General features: G+C 43.5%; 1 protein-coding gene across 5 annotated transcripts in view; it reads left to right on the forward strand.

Annotated features, from left to right (window-relative positions):
• Window positions 1–13,708, forward strand: part of CHST8 (carbohydrate sulfotransferase 8) — a 202,839-nt gene that overhangs the window by 34,557 nt on the left and 154,574 nt on the right. For 3 of the 5 annotated variants that reach the window (XM_040075578.2, XM_040075581.2, XM_040075579.2), the window contains exon 2: window positions 7,496–7,720. In XM_040075578.2, the coding sequence (XP_039931512.1) occupies window positions 7,612–7,720 (109 nt within the window). In that variant the 5' untranslated portion in view covers window positions 7,496–7,611. Of the gene's footprint in view, window positions 1–3,612; window positions 3,658–7,495; window positions 7,721–13,708 lie in introns of those variants that run through there. The other 2 variants (XM_040075580.1, XR_009208217.1) reach the window with 2 other exon arrangements.

Consider the following 13,708-nt stretch of genomic DNA (forward strand, 5'->3'; position numbering starts at 1 on the left):
TGCTGAAAGCCAAGATATGTAATGACACCAGTGACTGGAGAACAGAGCTGTTAATAGGCAGTAAGTTCTGCCTAATTTGCTGCCACACTGCTGGTGTGCTCTGGTAGCAGAGGTGGTCAGGTCAGCATGTGCATTTAGGAGCACTGGGTTGCAGGAGAGGCTGTTGAGGCAGCAGGGGGAAGAGGTGTCAGCTCCTCAGCCTGGTCCCAAGCTCAGTAGGTCCAAGTCACCTGAGTGCCAGTTCCTGCCTCTGCAAGTGGTTCTTGGGAAGATGGAGAGTGTGAAGTAGTGCTGCACAAAGTCTCACAAGGCAGGTGTGCATTCCCTTCCTGAATTCCAGCTGCTGAACTGGCTTGTGCATTTGGCAGTGCTCAGGAGGGACCCACTGGAGCCACCTGCGTGAGGGTTCATCGTGGTCCTGAGGACACCAGGCTGAGGCACCCCTCTCCATTCGAGTATTTCGCTTCTGATTTAAAACTATTTCAGAGCTGGAGAAACCCTGAACTTCTTTGTTGAGTTCATCTAAGTAGGTTTAATTCCTTTCCCCACAGGAAGGGAAAATATGAACCCAGATCTCTTCAGAAGAGAGTTTTGGGGGATGTTTCAGGAGCAGGGTATTCTGAACAGTTTCAACTTTAAAGTTATTATTTCACCTTTCTCCAAAATGCTTCTTTTCTATTATTACACAAAGAAGAACATGATTATATATGAACTTCATATAAGCCAGACAAAATATTTTGATTTGAAATATTGTCTGGAAACAAATTTGTCCTTTCCAAATCTCAGGGTAAATTGAAGTTTTTGTTCTATTGATACATGAACCTGAACATAATGATAGAAAATACAGCACCCAAAGATGAATATTTGGTGAATGGAAGCAGCCACAGGATTAATAGTTTCCTACTTCTTTCTATGCTAAAGAAGCTAGAGGATTTGGGGCATAATACTTAGGATTCATTTGCATTTCCTATTTCCAAGAAGATACAGTATAATATGACTTTTAGTATCTCTATGTCTGCTTTTGTAAAACTTCTATAAAAAGTTAGTTTTGCTGGTAAATATGAATGATGTTTATAAATCCAGTCTTTACTGCTACAGATGTTACAACAAGCCTGATCTGAGAAGTCAGGGGAACAACGAACTGGACACTTGTGTGATGGGAAAACTCAGTGCCCTGTCTTTGGAGGCCTTTTGTCTCTGTAAGTGCTTTGAAGCAAGGAAACACAAGCTTAGCTCAGCTGCAGAGTGAGAAGCAGCTGTTGCTCACACACCTCCTAGAAACAGCTAATGGATCTAGAAGAGATCACTTCAGTAGTAACAGTAGATTTTTTTTCCTATATTCTTGTACTAATATTCCCTTTTTCATAATTCTGCTCTTTGTCCAGTATCACTATCCCAGTTTCTGACCATATTATTAAAGTTAATTATCTTAATAATGCAGAAAGTAAGTGCTTCATTATGATGCCTTTTCAGGACACCCAAAACAAAACCCAATTGAAGGAAAAAACCCTCACATCTCCCAGCTGCCAACAGCTCCCAGTTAAACTTTTCCAAATCAGCTCCAGGAGTGCTGAAATATAACATGTAGTTTTTCTTGCTGTCAGGCAAATCTTGACTTAAAAAAGCATTTCTGCATTAAAAAGTATCTCTCTCTGAACTGGCAATCCTACCAGCGTGTGCTTTAGCTGGGGACAGGGCATCAAGGGTGGGACGCTGCTGAGGCTGTGCCTGTGCACCACCACGTTTCTCTGTGCACAGAACCTGGACACTGGTACCTCCCCAGAGCCCACAGCACCAGAGGGATGTCCCAGTTTCCCTCCCAAGAGTGGCACAACCAGAGCCACAGGAGTGCCCGAGCTGATCGCTGCTGCTCAGCACCTGGTGGTCCAACAGCACACAGGCTGCTGATTCCTGAATCCCTGATTCCGAAAGACACCTGCATCCTGCTGCTGCTTTGAATAAACAGTGCGCCCTTGCTCTGCTCTGAGGCACCAGCCTGCTCTCAGCTGCAGGAAGAGCAGCTACACCTCACACAGCATGAGAAATGAAGTTTGCCGTTTATATGTGAACCAGGCATTTACATGCGTTCACAGGTGATTTGTAATTGTCCAATTTAGCGATAAGTAGTTTGCAATTTGCAAAGAATTTGGGTGTTTTGTTGACTTGCTGATGTATATGGCAACAATATATAATGCTGATGCTGGCATTAGTCTGTGTTCACTTGATTCACTGGCAGCTGCCTTGGCACCTCGCAGTGAAGCCTCAGGAAGGGAGAGTATAAAGATGCCCTGCACCTTTGCAGTCTCTGGTACACCTTGATCCTTCCCTTCCCCTGGTTCCACAGAGGAAAAAACCCTCTTTTGCTCTCATCTCGGCACAGTGCCTTTCATCTTCAGGCTAATTTAGCTGGGCTGGTCACCAGCTCTGCAGGGGAGTGACAGCACACCAGCGCCAATTACAAAGAGGGCCAGGCAGCTTGGGTTCTGCAGGGTGGCTGCAGGTGGGCAGCCAGAGAGAGAAATGAGGGGCTGTAGCAGCCTTGGACCCTCTGTCCCTCCTGCTCTCTGCAAATGGCCAAGCTCTTGGTCAGCAGTTGCTGGCAGTGCTGTGAAAGCTGATATCATGCTTTTTTCAGATATGCTCTGCTCATACTGACCTCAGCTGAAGATAACTAACCTTTTCCTGGGGAAAAAGGCACAGCTTATGCTGCCACTTTGCTCTGCAAGGTTTTATTTTACTTTCCTGTGATGCATCAATGTGGTTAGGGAAAGATGCAGCTCTAGATGGACCAAAGGCTAGCTCCTGAGTTTCTGCCTAAGGATTACACCATGCCCTTAGATTGTATCTGGTCGATGCTATTCTTCACTAGGTAGCAGCAGATGAGTGACAGGATATCATGTAACACTCATGGATGAACAAAATGAGCGATCAGACACCACCCCAAGTGCAGCCTGACCGATGCACCTCAAACTAGGGATCAAACAAGGGAGGTGTTGTCTTGGACTGATCCAGTGCTCACCAAACTGCTCACAGTGAAAGTGTTCGGTCATTAGGTCTCCAGGCAGAGATTGCCAAAGGCAGACCTACACAGCACTATTTTCAGAGCCACTTTTAAATAAAGATTTAAATAAATCTCTGCAGGGTCTTTCCATACTGCATGGAAGCAGGGAGAAATTAGTTCTGCTTCTGTGTTTGTAAAGAAAAGATTTGCTGCCAGGAAAGTTTGCTATAATATTCAAGTATTTTCCACAAACATATTTGGAAATTTTTTTTACCTGAAGCTGTACATCTTTTTCCTTAACAGTCTTGCATTAATGATCCAACACCCATTCTCCTACCTGATGCTAATACTTCCTCATCCAGTTCATAGGAGTACTATGGTGATTAATTAATGTCTTTGAACTGGAAAGTGCTGCTTTCAAGAGCAGGGCAGTCACATACCATGGTAATGGGAAAGCTTATGAAAACAGATATTGATACCCAGGAGTTTTATTCACCATAGGAATGTAATATGGAAGAATAAATGAAAAGTTAGATGTTTCAATTCATTATTGCACATTCTAATGAACCTCTTTCCATCTGTTTAATAGGTTCAGGGCAGCTCAAAATGGAGTTCAGATTGGAAGCTGCTTGCAACCTTATCTGCTTGCATTCTGGGTAAAGCTGAAATTATAAAAATATGTTATTGCCTGTTGTGAGGAGCACAGTGCAAGTATGTGACCACAAAGTGCAAGTTGAAGGGTGTGGATTCATCCAAATTCTGCCCCCTAGATGCTGGGACACTGGATGGGTCAATCCAGAGCTCCCACATAAAGCATCTGTCACACGCCTGAGGAGGTAATGCCTGATGGAGCTGTTAGGTCAAGCTGCACTTAGGTTTTTTGCAGGTTTTTTTCCCCTCATCCATCTTTAAAATTATGTGATTGGAGTGTAAAGGGTATTTTCAAATGTTTCCTTAATGAGGATACTTTGTTCACATTTATCAGTCGGTGCTCGCTGCTTTCAGAGTTCCTGTGCTCCTGTAACTCAAGGACCAGCCTGGGAGGGCTTGGGAAGCACATGCTCAGCATCAATAAACCAGCCACTGCCACTCACCAGCTTTGCTCACAGAAAACATGTTCATTAAAGTCAACTGATTGGAAAAATAATTACAGGAGAATAGGGAGGGGGAAAGCTTAGACCCATGATTTAAAGATCTCTGATGTTTGTGTGTTGTTGAGAGGTGGTAATTTTGTTGAGAGGTGGTAATTTTGTTGAGAGGAAAAAGGATCTCTTTCTTTATCCTCCTCGGACTCCTGTGCTCACTGCTTGCAGAAGCATGCTATGGCTACAGGCAGCAAGCTGCAGTCCTTCTTTAGTTATACAAGTGCACGTGGCCTTTCATTCTTTTAAATATATGCTATCACCTGGCTCTGTTACTGTTGTATCTTGAGGTGTCCTGAAGAGGCTGTAATGTCTAATCTAAAGGGTTTTGTATTCCTGGTCACAGTTATTCTATAGGGTGTGGAATAATGTAAACACTATAACTGTTAGAAATTGCTATTGTAGTGTTTCTTGCGCTAATTAAAACCTGGCTAGGGATCTTCTTTCTTGATGCTGCCTCTACTTCGAACAAAAACATTTCAACAAACCAAGTCCAGGGAAAATGGTTTCACATTTTAAGCTAATAATAATAATAATAATAATAATAATAATAATAATAATAATAAATTGTTTTAGAAACCCATATTTGCTCAAGGGTATAATTCATTAAAAAAAGACCTTAGAGTTCAACACTAAGCAAATATAAACCCCTTGTTATTTGGGGGTGGATGTTCTTCAGCTACTCCCTCTCAGGGGATGGTTCTGCACTTCTCACCAGCTGTGTCCCACCAGCTGGGGGCATTCCCAGCAGGGAGGGGCAGTGCCCAGGGCTGCGACACCAGGAGCCCCTGCAGCTCCGCAGCATCGTGGCCTTCCTGGAAAACCTCAGGCAAGGCACCTGCCTTGTGATGGTGCAGCTTCCTCCTCCCCATGGGCATGCAGGGAGCATAAATAGGTGACAAAAAGGAAATCCTGTGTGTTAGGAAACCAAATACAATTCTTAGAAAGCTCTGACTGGACAGATTCACAAAATGATGGTGTGAGTTTGGTGCTGCACCAGCTTTGGCTCCACTGGATTTGGTTGGAAGTGTTCATTTATCCAAACCCCTGCCTGTGTAGCCAAATACTGTCGTGAACCCGAGAGAGGGTGGGGTGTGTTCCCTGTTTGCTCATAAACAGCAGTGGTTGGAACTGGAACACAGTTACTTTGAAGGCTAATCTGGCTCCCCTGGTGCTTTAGAGTTAGCATTTGGCATTTAAAGGTAAATATATGTAGTAAATGCAAATGTCCATCCACACTAGATTCACAACAGGCACAGGTGGACCTGCACAAGGAATTAAAACAACCTGGCTTTGATAATGCTGACAAATTCGTGGTATTTTCTTTTAGTCTTTCTTTTAAAGGTGTGAGAAAGGTTTAAGGTGAAAAAAAAAAAAAAAAAAAGAATATAGAATTACTGTCTGCCATAATTTGAACAGAGAATAAAGCTGAATTTGCTTATGCATAGAGAGAACTTAGTACTCTGCATTCATTTAAGGTACAAGCGTCCCCCAGTGTTCCTGGCCTGAAGCTCTGCCTGCTTTACACACTGAATAAATATAGTTGCCACGAAATAATGTTCATTACCGTATCAGTCAGAGTCATAGAATGACTTCATCTTTCCCACCTCATGTTTTTCTTTGATGCATTTTAGAAGTTTAGAATGCCAATACACTACAAAAAATCAAAAACTTGCTAAGGAAACCATGAAAAGCATACAAGTTGCCCCAACACCAAATATTCCAGGCACATTAAGAACATATCTTTAAAGACTTTTCCTGACATAACTGCTTTGAATCATCACCTCTCCACAACCTTCCTGCAAACTGATGTTACACAGTCCTTCTGTATTTAAAATCCCCTTTGTAAATGAAGACCAGCTTCAAAAACTTCTCTTTAGAACAGGTCACATTTGCAATAAAAAATGTGAGGAAAGCAAGGTGATTGCTACCCCTGCAACCTGTTGCTGACCTCCAGCTGGTGTTCAATAATTTGCTACTAAGAAATCTGGCCACATTTTGGGAACCAGTTCTGCTGCCTGTGGTCTAATACACCTTTCCTTGTATTACTGAAAAAAGCAGGATTGGCATAGCTCTGTGGCAGAAACATTCACTTTAATTAATGAAGACATGTGGCCCTGGTAATGGTTTTCCCCCTGGTTCCCATTCCTTCACTTTTTCACTTCTTGATATTATAGGAGGCCAGACTGGTTCCAGCAGGACTTTTCCTGGCCTTCAAGCCTCAGGGCTGTGCTCCCTGAGGGCTTTAGAGACACCCGAGAGGGAGCAGGGCTGCTCTGGGGTGCACTGACAGCAAATGTCAGAGGCATCAGCGAGGATTTGCAGAAGAGCCCCAGAACCCCTCCGGGAGCTCCCAGGGGAGGAGAGGCGGCCGTGCCTGCGGCTCCTGCGCACACTCCTGCCCACTCTTCATTCCTGTTTGCTGCAAGCCCCTAAAGGGGGTCTGTCGCTTTCCCCACGACACCAGACGGCCGCCGAAGGTAAAGGAAGAGTCTTGACTCTCTGGCTTCGGGTTGGGTAGTTCTGCTTTCATTCTTCTGTCCTGCTCAGCTTTGGGACCCTTCCCGATGGACAGCCGATGCCAGAGAGTGCTGGCCCCTCCCCTGCCATGGCTTTTTCCCCCAGGGGACAGGGCCCACAGGCGAGACCCAGAGGCATCACCGAGCAGCGATCAGGGGGAGGAAACAGGATTAGGCCACATCTCAGTGAGGGGGGTGGGCACAGCTGGGCAGGGACAGATAGAAAGGAACATTACAAATATAAACCCACTGAACGCACCACAACAGGGGTCCAAGCGCTGTGACCAGGACTTCCCTTGGGAATCAGTTTCCCTGCAGAGCTTCTCCAATGGGTGACCCGTGGAGCTCGGTTTGAGCGTGACTCTTCCTTCTCAGAGATGAAGCAGTAGCTGCCAGTTCTGTGTTTGGCAACAGGGTGCAGCTCTCATGATTGTTCCCCACACATGATCTCGCTTTATGCTTTTCCTATCGTTTAATCAATGAGAAACATAAAATTATCAATTTTTTTAAAACATAAAAAGCTACACGTTCTAAGCAGACTATTGAGAGGGATTTCTCTGAAAATTGCAATCAGGGCATGACCTTTTTCCCAAAATGCAATTTTTAACTATATGCTACATTGCCCCTTCTACATGTTAAAAAAAAAGGACATAAAATTAAAGACAAACCGATGGGATCGAAGTAGACTGGATGATTGCAATTAACTGTACAAAAGAAATGCTAGAGAAATCAGTTATTTGGCTTAAATGAGAACTTAAATCTACTAATCTGCATTGGAAAAATAAATGCCCTCTATGCTGAGTTTTAGTGGTTTGGTTTTTTACTTCTTGTAGGCATATTACACCAGACTTCCAGATGAGAGGACGAAGACTATGAGTGGAGAGTGCCCTGGAGATCGCATGCAGTTCTTTTCCTGGGTCAGAACTGGATTGATCTGAGAACAGTAATTATGAGGCTGACATGTATGTTCTCCTTCCTCTTGCTGTTTGGAGCAGTTGGGCTCATTGTCTTCATTCACCTGCAAGATCCAGAAGAAATAATTCATCAGCAGACACCAGGTTAGCATTCCTATTTCTGTTTGAATCACCTGCCCTTTCGTGGTCAATACTTTGTACTTATATTCTCAACGTGTTGTACATATTTCACTGGGGATACCTCAAAAAAGATATGTCATTCTTAATGAAGGCAACCTTGAAAGTAATTATCATTTTTTTAAAACACCCTCCCCCCGCCCCACCCCCCCCACCCCCCCCAAAAAAAAGCCCCATTTGCTGAAAAAGCAGTTCCAAGAACCAATTAATTGATTATACAGGGACCTTTGCTAATTTGCATAGGGTCTAGCTGGTGGAGTTAAGTTTCTGCTGAAGTTGAGACTGCCTTTTGCTACCAACTATGTCACTATACATGTGAAAATGAGAGATTTCATCAAAAGTTCTGTTCCTGGAAATGCATACCTCTGAATTTCCCTTTACTTGCATGTGATATTCAGTGTGTCATGAGATGCAAAATAAGAGATGTATGAATGAATCGCATCAGAAACTTTAAATACTTTAGGATGCATCCGCTTAATTTGCTTAATTCAATTAAACCTTTCATAACTATTATTCATATGCATGCCATTTTCCTGTACTACTAAATTGAAACTGTGAAGAGCCACAAAGGCCACAGAGGTGGGAGAACTAGAAACCTATGGGCTGAAATAGTAGTTTCCTTTTAAAGGGAGACACAAAAGAAATGTGAAAGGACCCAAGATCTCTTTAGTTACAGTCCTTTTGTCTTTGACTATGGCTGTAATGAAGGCTGCTTTAGAGCCTAGACAAATGCCAGTGCAGTTACTCTTGTTCAGGGTAATGCCACTGTGTTCTGGGGTTCTGTCTCTGTGTTTGCTCTTATATGAACTGAAATTGCCCCTTGACTAAATAAATACTTCATAAAAAGTTTATTTGTTTGACATCTTCATCGTACAGTGAACACAACTGTATCTATTTAAAATCGTTGCTAACATTTTTAAAGGAGCTGAACTGTAACACAGAGAACTCCTAAATACTTATATTAATTGCTAATTTCTGTGTCTAGGTTTGTTAAGTGCTTGTTTCCATGTCACTAAACAATCTGTACTTTAATATGTTGTTTATTTAGTCCAACTGCACGCACACCAATTTTGAAAGCAGCCAGTCAGCTGAAACTATAGAAGTAATGAATCTTCAGTGTTGTGCAAAGGAGGGAATTAACTAGTTCCTTCAGTGCTTTTGCAATTTATCTTTGTATTCTTAGATGTGAAAGAGTTTGTAGAATCAAAACAGAGGTACTGGCTGTATTTGACTGAAACTGGCGAGTAGTTTAGGCATATGGGAAAGATATATGGACAGCGAATGTAGGCAGTGCTCCAATGCATCTAAGAATGTGTAACTTAGCATTGAAAAGTTAATTCTGTCCTCCTGAAAGAGAAGGTTTCCTAGTGTGGTCTCAAAACCAGTGCAATTTCTTTTCCATTCTTTTCATTGTTGGCCTCTCATCTTGACCTGTTCTCTGCCATAAATCTCTTGAACGCTGACTGCTGATTGTAGTACACTGGGAAGTGATTTTTGAGAGCGGTGCAGCTGGAGAAGGGGACACCCAAGCATGTTTAAATAAAAGCAGGTTTGAACAGAGCTCCTACCCATGGCGGGGAGACTTTCTCTGTAATGTGCTCGATTGCTGTGGATGCCTGAAACACAAACATGCCAACAATGCTGTTACTGCCAAAGGTGTGTAATCAATTCCTCAGTTCTCACATTCAATTACTATCTACGTTAATAGGAACCAGAATGTACCCTTGAGTAAAAGGTGCTCAGTACAATTACTTTTATTTCTGTTTGGCTGATTTTCATGTGTGTTAAGTGCTTTCAACTCCCAGTGGACTGAGAAACTCCTCATATCCACTGCTTTTGAAAATGATACTAATTATCACTTAAACATGCTAGATGACTCAAAGAACACAGGAAAAAATATCCATTTATTTCATTTAAAAATACGGGAGGGCATACTTCCTTCCTGGATAGTCTCCTGTGAAAACCTGTCAATCACAGGTGACATTTTTGGCGTGCTGAGAAGGATCCTTCCCTTTCTCTGCTCAGAGCGTTTCTCCATAAAGGGGCCTGGTTCGAATGGAGATGGGATATTGCTATAATTTGCTTGCCTGATTGCTCTCGAGAGAGAATTGAACAAATGCACGTATCATTAAGCTACTTAGGACAACAGATTCTGCATGGAAAAGCTTTACTGGATTAGCCTTTGCTTTTGTATTTCCTGCATAGTAAAACACATTTGCCAGACGCTGGAATCTCATCAGCAGGGCTGGAGAGAAGTTGCTAACACTCATTTTCCACTGAAAAGCAGCGTAGGAGCCTTTGCATTGTCCAAAAGGACATTTTTCGTTGATAGTTCAGTCATCTTTAATTTAGGATAGAACAACTTATGAAACAAGATTAATAAAAATACTTTGGTATTTCAGTTTTAGTTGTTTGTTTTGGAAATTGTTCTTCATTGTTTTAGTCCTAGCAAGCATGACAGTGAGACCTTGATGTACTACTTAAACCAGTGTAAAATCCACAGTCATAAAACTTTAAGTAATGCTTACATTACTTTCACTGAGCAAAGTACTCCTGACAGTAGCTGTTTGTGTTGATTTGTTACTATTCATTTATTCTTTCCCTGTGCTTCACATTGCTACCTAATTGTGATGCTGTACTGAGAAAGCAATATCAAAGTAATTTTCCACAACATTAGTTACAATTTTCTTCTGATCTTTCAAGTGAAAAAATCCCATCCTGTTGGCTTCTGTGAGCATATAAACCTTGATTACATTTATCTGTTGGAAACCAATGCTTACGAAGTACCTGTGCCTGGATAGAGGGTGTAGGGCCTTTTTTGCTGATTGACAAACATGCTGTCTGTGTAGTTTTATTTATATAACACACATCACTCTGAGCAGATATATTTAAGACAGGCAGCCATTTGGGGTGAGCAGAACAGATTTCCCAAAGCAATATATTAAATGCAGTAGGTATTCCTGTGGTCATTAAAGAGACAATAACTTCACTTAGGACAGTTGTTTTCTTGGCATGCGTGAAGAGTGCTCTGTTTAGGGGAACTCAGGATAAAAAAGTGAGAAGTGGTATGAGTGATAGTCATCCCTCATAGAGGAACACAATGTTATTGTAATAATTCTCCCTGTGTAGTTATAAATGCCCCCTGCACATGCATCAGAGCACAAATACAGGCTGAGAAGCTCAACGTGACCTGCACGTGTGCATTGGCAACCCAGAAAGCCAACCCTGTCCTGGGCTGGACATAGTGTTGGCAGCATGTCAAGGAAGGTGATTCTGTCCCACTCAGGTGAGACCCCACCTGCAGAGCTCTGGGATCCCCAGCACAGGAAGGACATGGAGAAAATCCAGAGGAGGCCACAGAGCTGCCCCAAGGGCTGGAGCCCCTCTGGAGCTGGGCTGGGAGGGATGAGGGTGCTCACCTGGAGAAGGCTCCAGGGAGACCTTGGAGCCCCTTCCAATGCCTAAAGTGGCTCGAAGAGAGCTGAAGGGGTACTTGGGACAGTGGCCTGGGGCAAAAGGACAAGAAGGAATGGCTTCAAACTGAAAGAAGTTGCAGTTGGATCAGATGTAAGGAAGAAATTCTTCCCTGTGAGGCACTGGCAGAGGTTGCTCAGAGAATCTGTGGATGCTCCTTCCCTGGAAGTATTCAAGGCCAGAATGGATGAGGCTTTGAACAACCTGAACTAGTGAAAGGTGTCCCCAGCCCAGGGCAGTGCAGTTGGAACTAGATGATCTTCAAGGTTCCCTTCCACCCCAAACCACTATGATTTCATGATGTAAAACCTGCCTTCTGCAATAATCATACCATGATTCTTAAATAGACACACTAAAAGATTTGTTCTAAGTCCAGCACATTTGCACAGGGTGCACAAGAAAAATTTAATACATATATCCCCATCCTGATGCTAATGCATAAATTTCCTGTCTGTGACAAGATATTAAACATGAAAAAAACCCCAAATTACAGTAACAAAATATTTAGCCACTCTGCCACTCTGTTGGCCCTGAACTGATGCTGGTTTGGGTTTTGCCTTTTTTTTTTTTTTTTTTTTTTTTTTTTTTTAAATATATTGTGCTGGCTTGAAGGCAAAACCAGCGAGAGACTCCAAGTCAGAAAAAACAATTTAATAGGAGAGGAAAAAAAAGTAAAATAAAAACACATGCAATGGTACAAAAGATCACTGACAGAGTCAGAATACAACCTGAAACCGTGGTGGTGGCAGTCCAGATGAAGTGGTCTTGTTGAAGCAGTGTTCTTGCAGAAAGGTCTGGTAGCTCTTGTCCTCTGGGAGTCCAGTGGGTAAGGCTGCCTGTGCTGTCCCAAGGTCCCGATTATATCCAGGTGGGAATGCTTGGCTCCTCCCCCTGGGCGGAGCATCTCACAATGGACTGATATCATTTTATCAGTTTTGCAATGGGTCCTTGATTGCCCATTAAACAGAGATAGCTCCTGGGGAGAGTTATCTATGAGTCATGCAGGACGGTATCGATGGGCCATTAACAGAAGATAGTCTGGAGGGAGGGGGCACGGGAACCAGTGGTGCACAACAACATTTCATGTAGATGGTGATAGAATACATACTTTGGGCACATTTTACATTGTAACCTAGGACATAATCCACCCCTTATTCTATGACCATCTACATTATACCTAAATTAATACATTTTTACAGCTAGATAGATAAATATACACATATACAGAATGAAACCCTACACTCAGTTCTCACTTAAAATTAGGTCTCCCTGTGGTACACAACGGGTTTCCCCATCTTTCTGCATTACCCACCAAGTGGAACCAGGTCCTTGAGCAAAAACAATCCCACGGATGGGTCTGCCTTTGCTTGATGTGGGATTAATCCAAACAGTTTTTCCTAAGATGCCTTTCATGTGTACCACAGGGACTTTATCTCCATCCACTGTGTGCAAGGGTTCAGACTGGGCAGGACCAGCTCGATTGATTGACCCTCGAGTGTTGACCATCCAGGTGGCCTTTGCTAAGTTCAGTTCCCAATTTTTGAAAGTCCCCCCACCGAGCGCCTTCAGGGTAGTCTTAAGTAACCCATTGCACCGTTCAACTTTCCCGGCAGCTGGTGCATGATAAGGGATGTGATATATCCATTCAATGCCATGTTCTCTAGCCCAGGTGTTTATAAGGCCGTTCTTGAAATGGGTCCCATTGTCTGACTCGATTCTCTCAGGAGTGCCATGTCTCCACAAGACCTGCTTTTCAAGGCCTAAGATAGTATTCCGAGCAGTAGCATGAGGTACAGGGTAGGTCTCTAACCATCCAGTGGTGGCTTCCACCATAGTTAGCACATAGCGCTTGCCTTGGCGGGTTTGGGGAAGGGTGATGTAGTCAATCTGCCAGGCCTCCCCATACCTGTACTTCAACCATCGTCCACCGTACCACAGAGGCTTTACCCGCTTGGCCTGTTTGATTGCAGCGCAGGTCTCACAGTTGTGGATGACCTGTGAGATGTTGTCCATAGTAAGGTCCACCCCTCGGTCACGGGCCCATCGGTATGTTGCATCTCTCCCCTGATGACCAGACGCATCATGGGCCCAACGGGCTAAGAATACTTCTCCCTTGTGTTGCCAGTCTAGATCCACCTGTGATACTTTCACCTTGGCGGCTTTGTCCACCTGCTCGTTGTTGTGATGCTCTTCATTAGCCTGACTCTTGGACACATGTGCGTCCACGTGTCGAACCTTAACGGTCAGCTTCTCTACTCGGGCGGCGATGTCTTGCCAAATCTCAGCAGCCCAGATGGGTTTCCCTCTGCGCTGCCAATTGGCCTTTTTCCAGCGGTTCAGCCATCCCCACAGAGCATTAGCTACCATCCACGAGTCGGTGTAGAGATAGAGTCTTGGCCACTTCTCTCGTTCGGCAATATCTAAAGCTAGCTGGATGGCTTTAAGTTCTGCAATTTGACTTGATCCACCTTGTCCTTCAGT

This window comes from Hirundo rustica, chromosome 11, assembly GCF_015227805.2.
Source record: "Hirundo rustica isolate bHirRus1 chromosome 11, bHirRus1.pri.v3, whole genome shotgun sequence".
In the NCBI taxonomy this organism is placed as follows: Eukaryota; Metazoa; Chordata; class Aves; order Passeriformes; family Hirundinidae; genus Hirundo; species Hirundo rustica.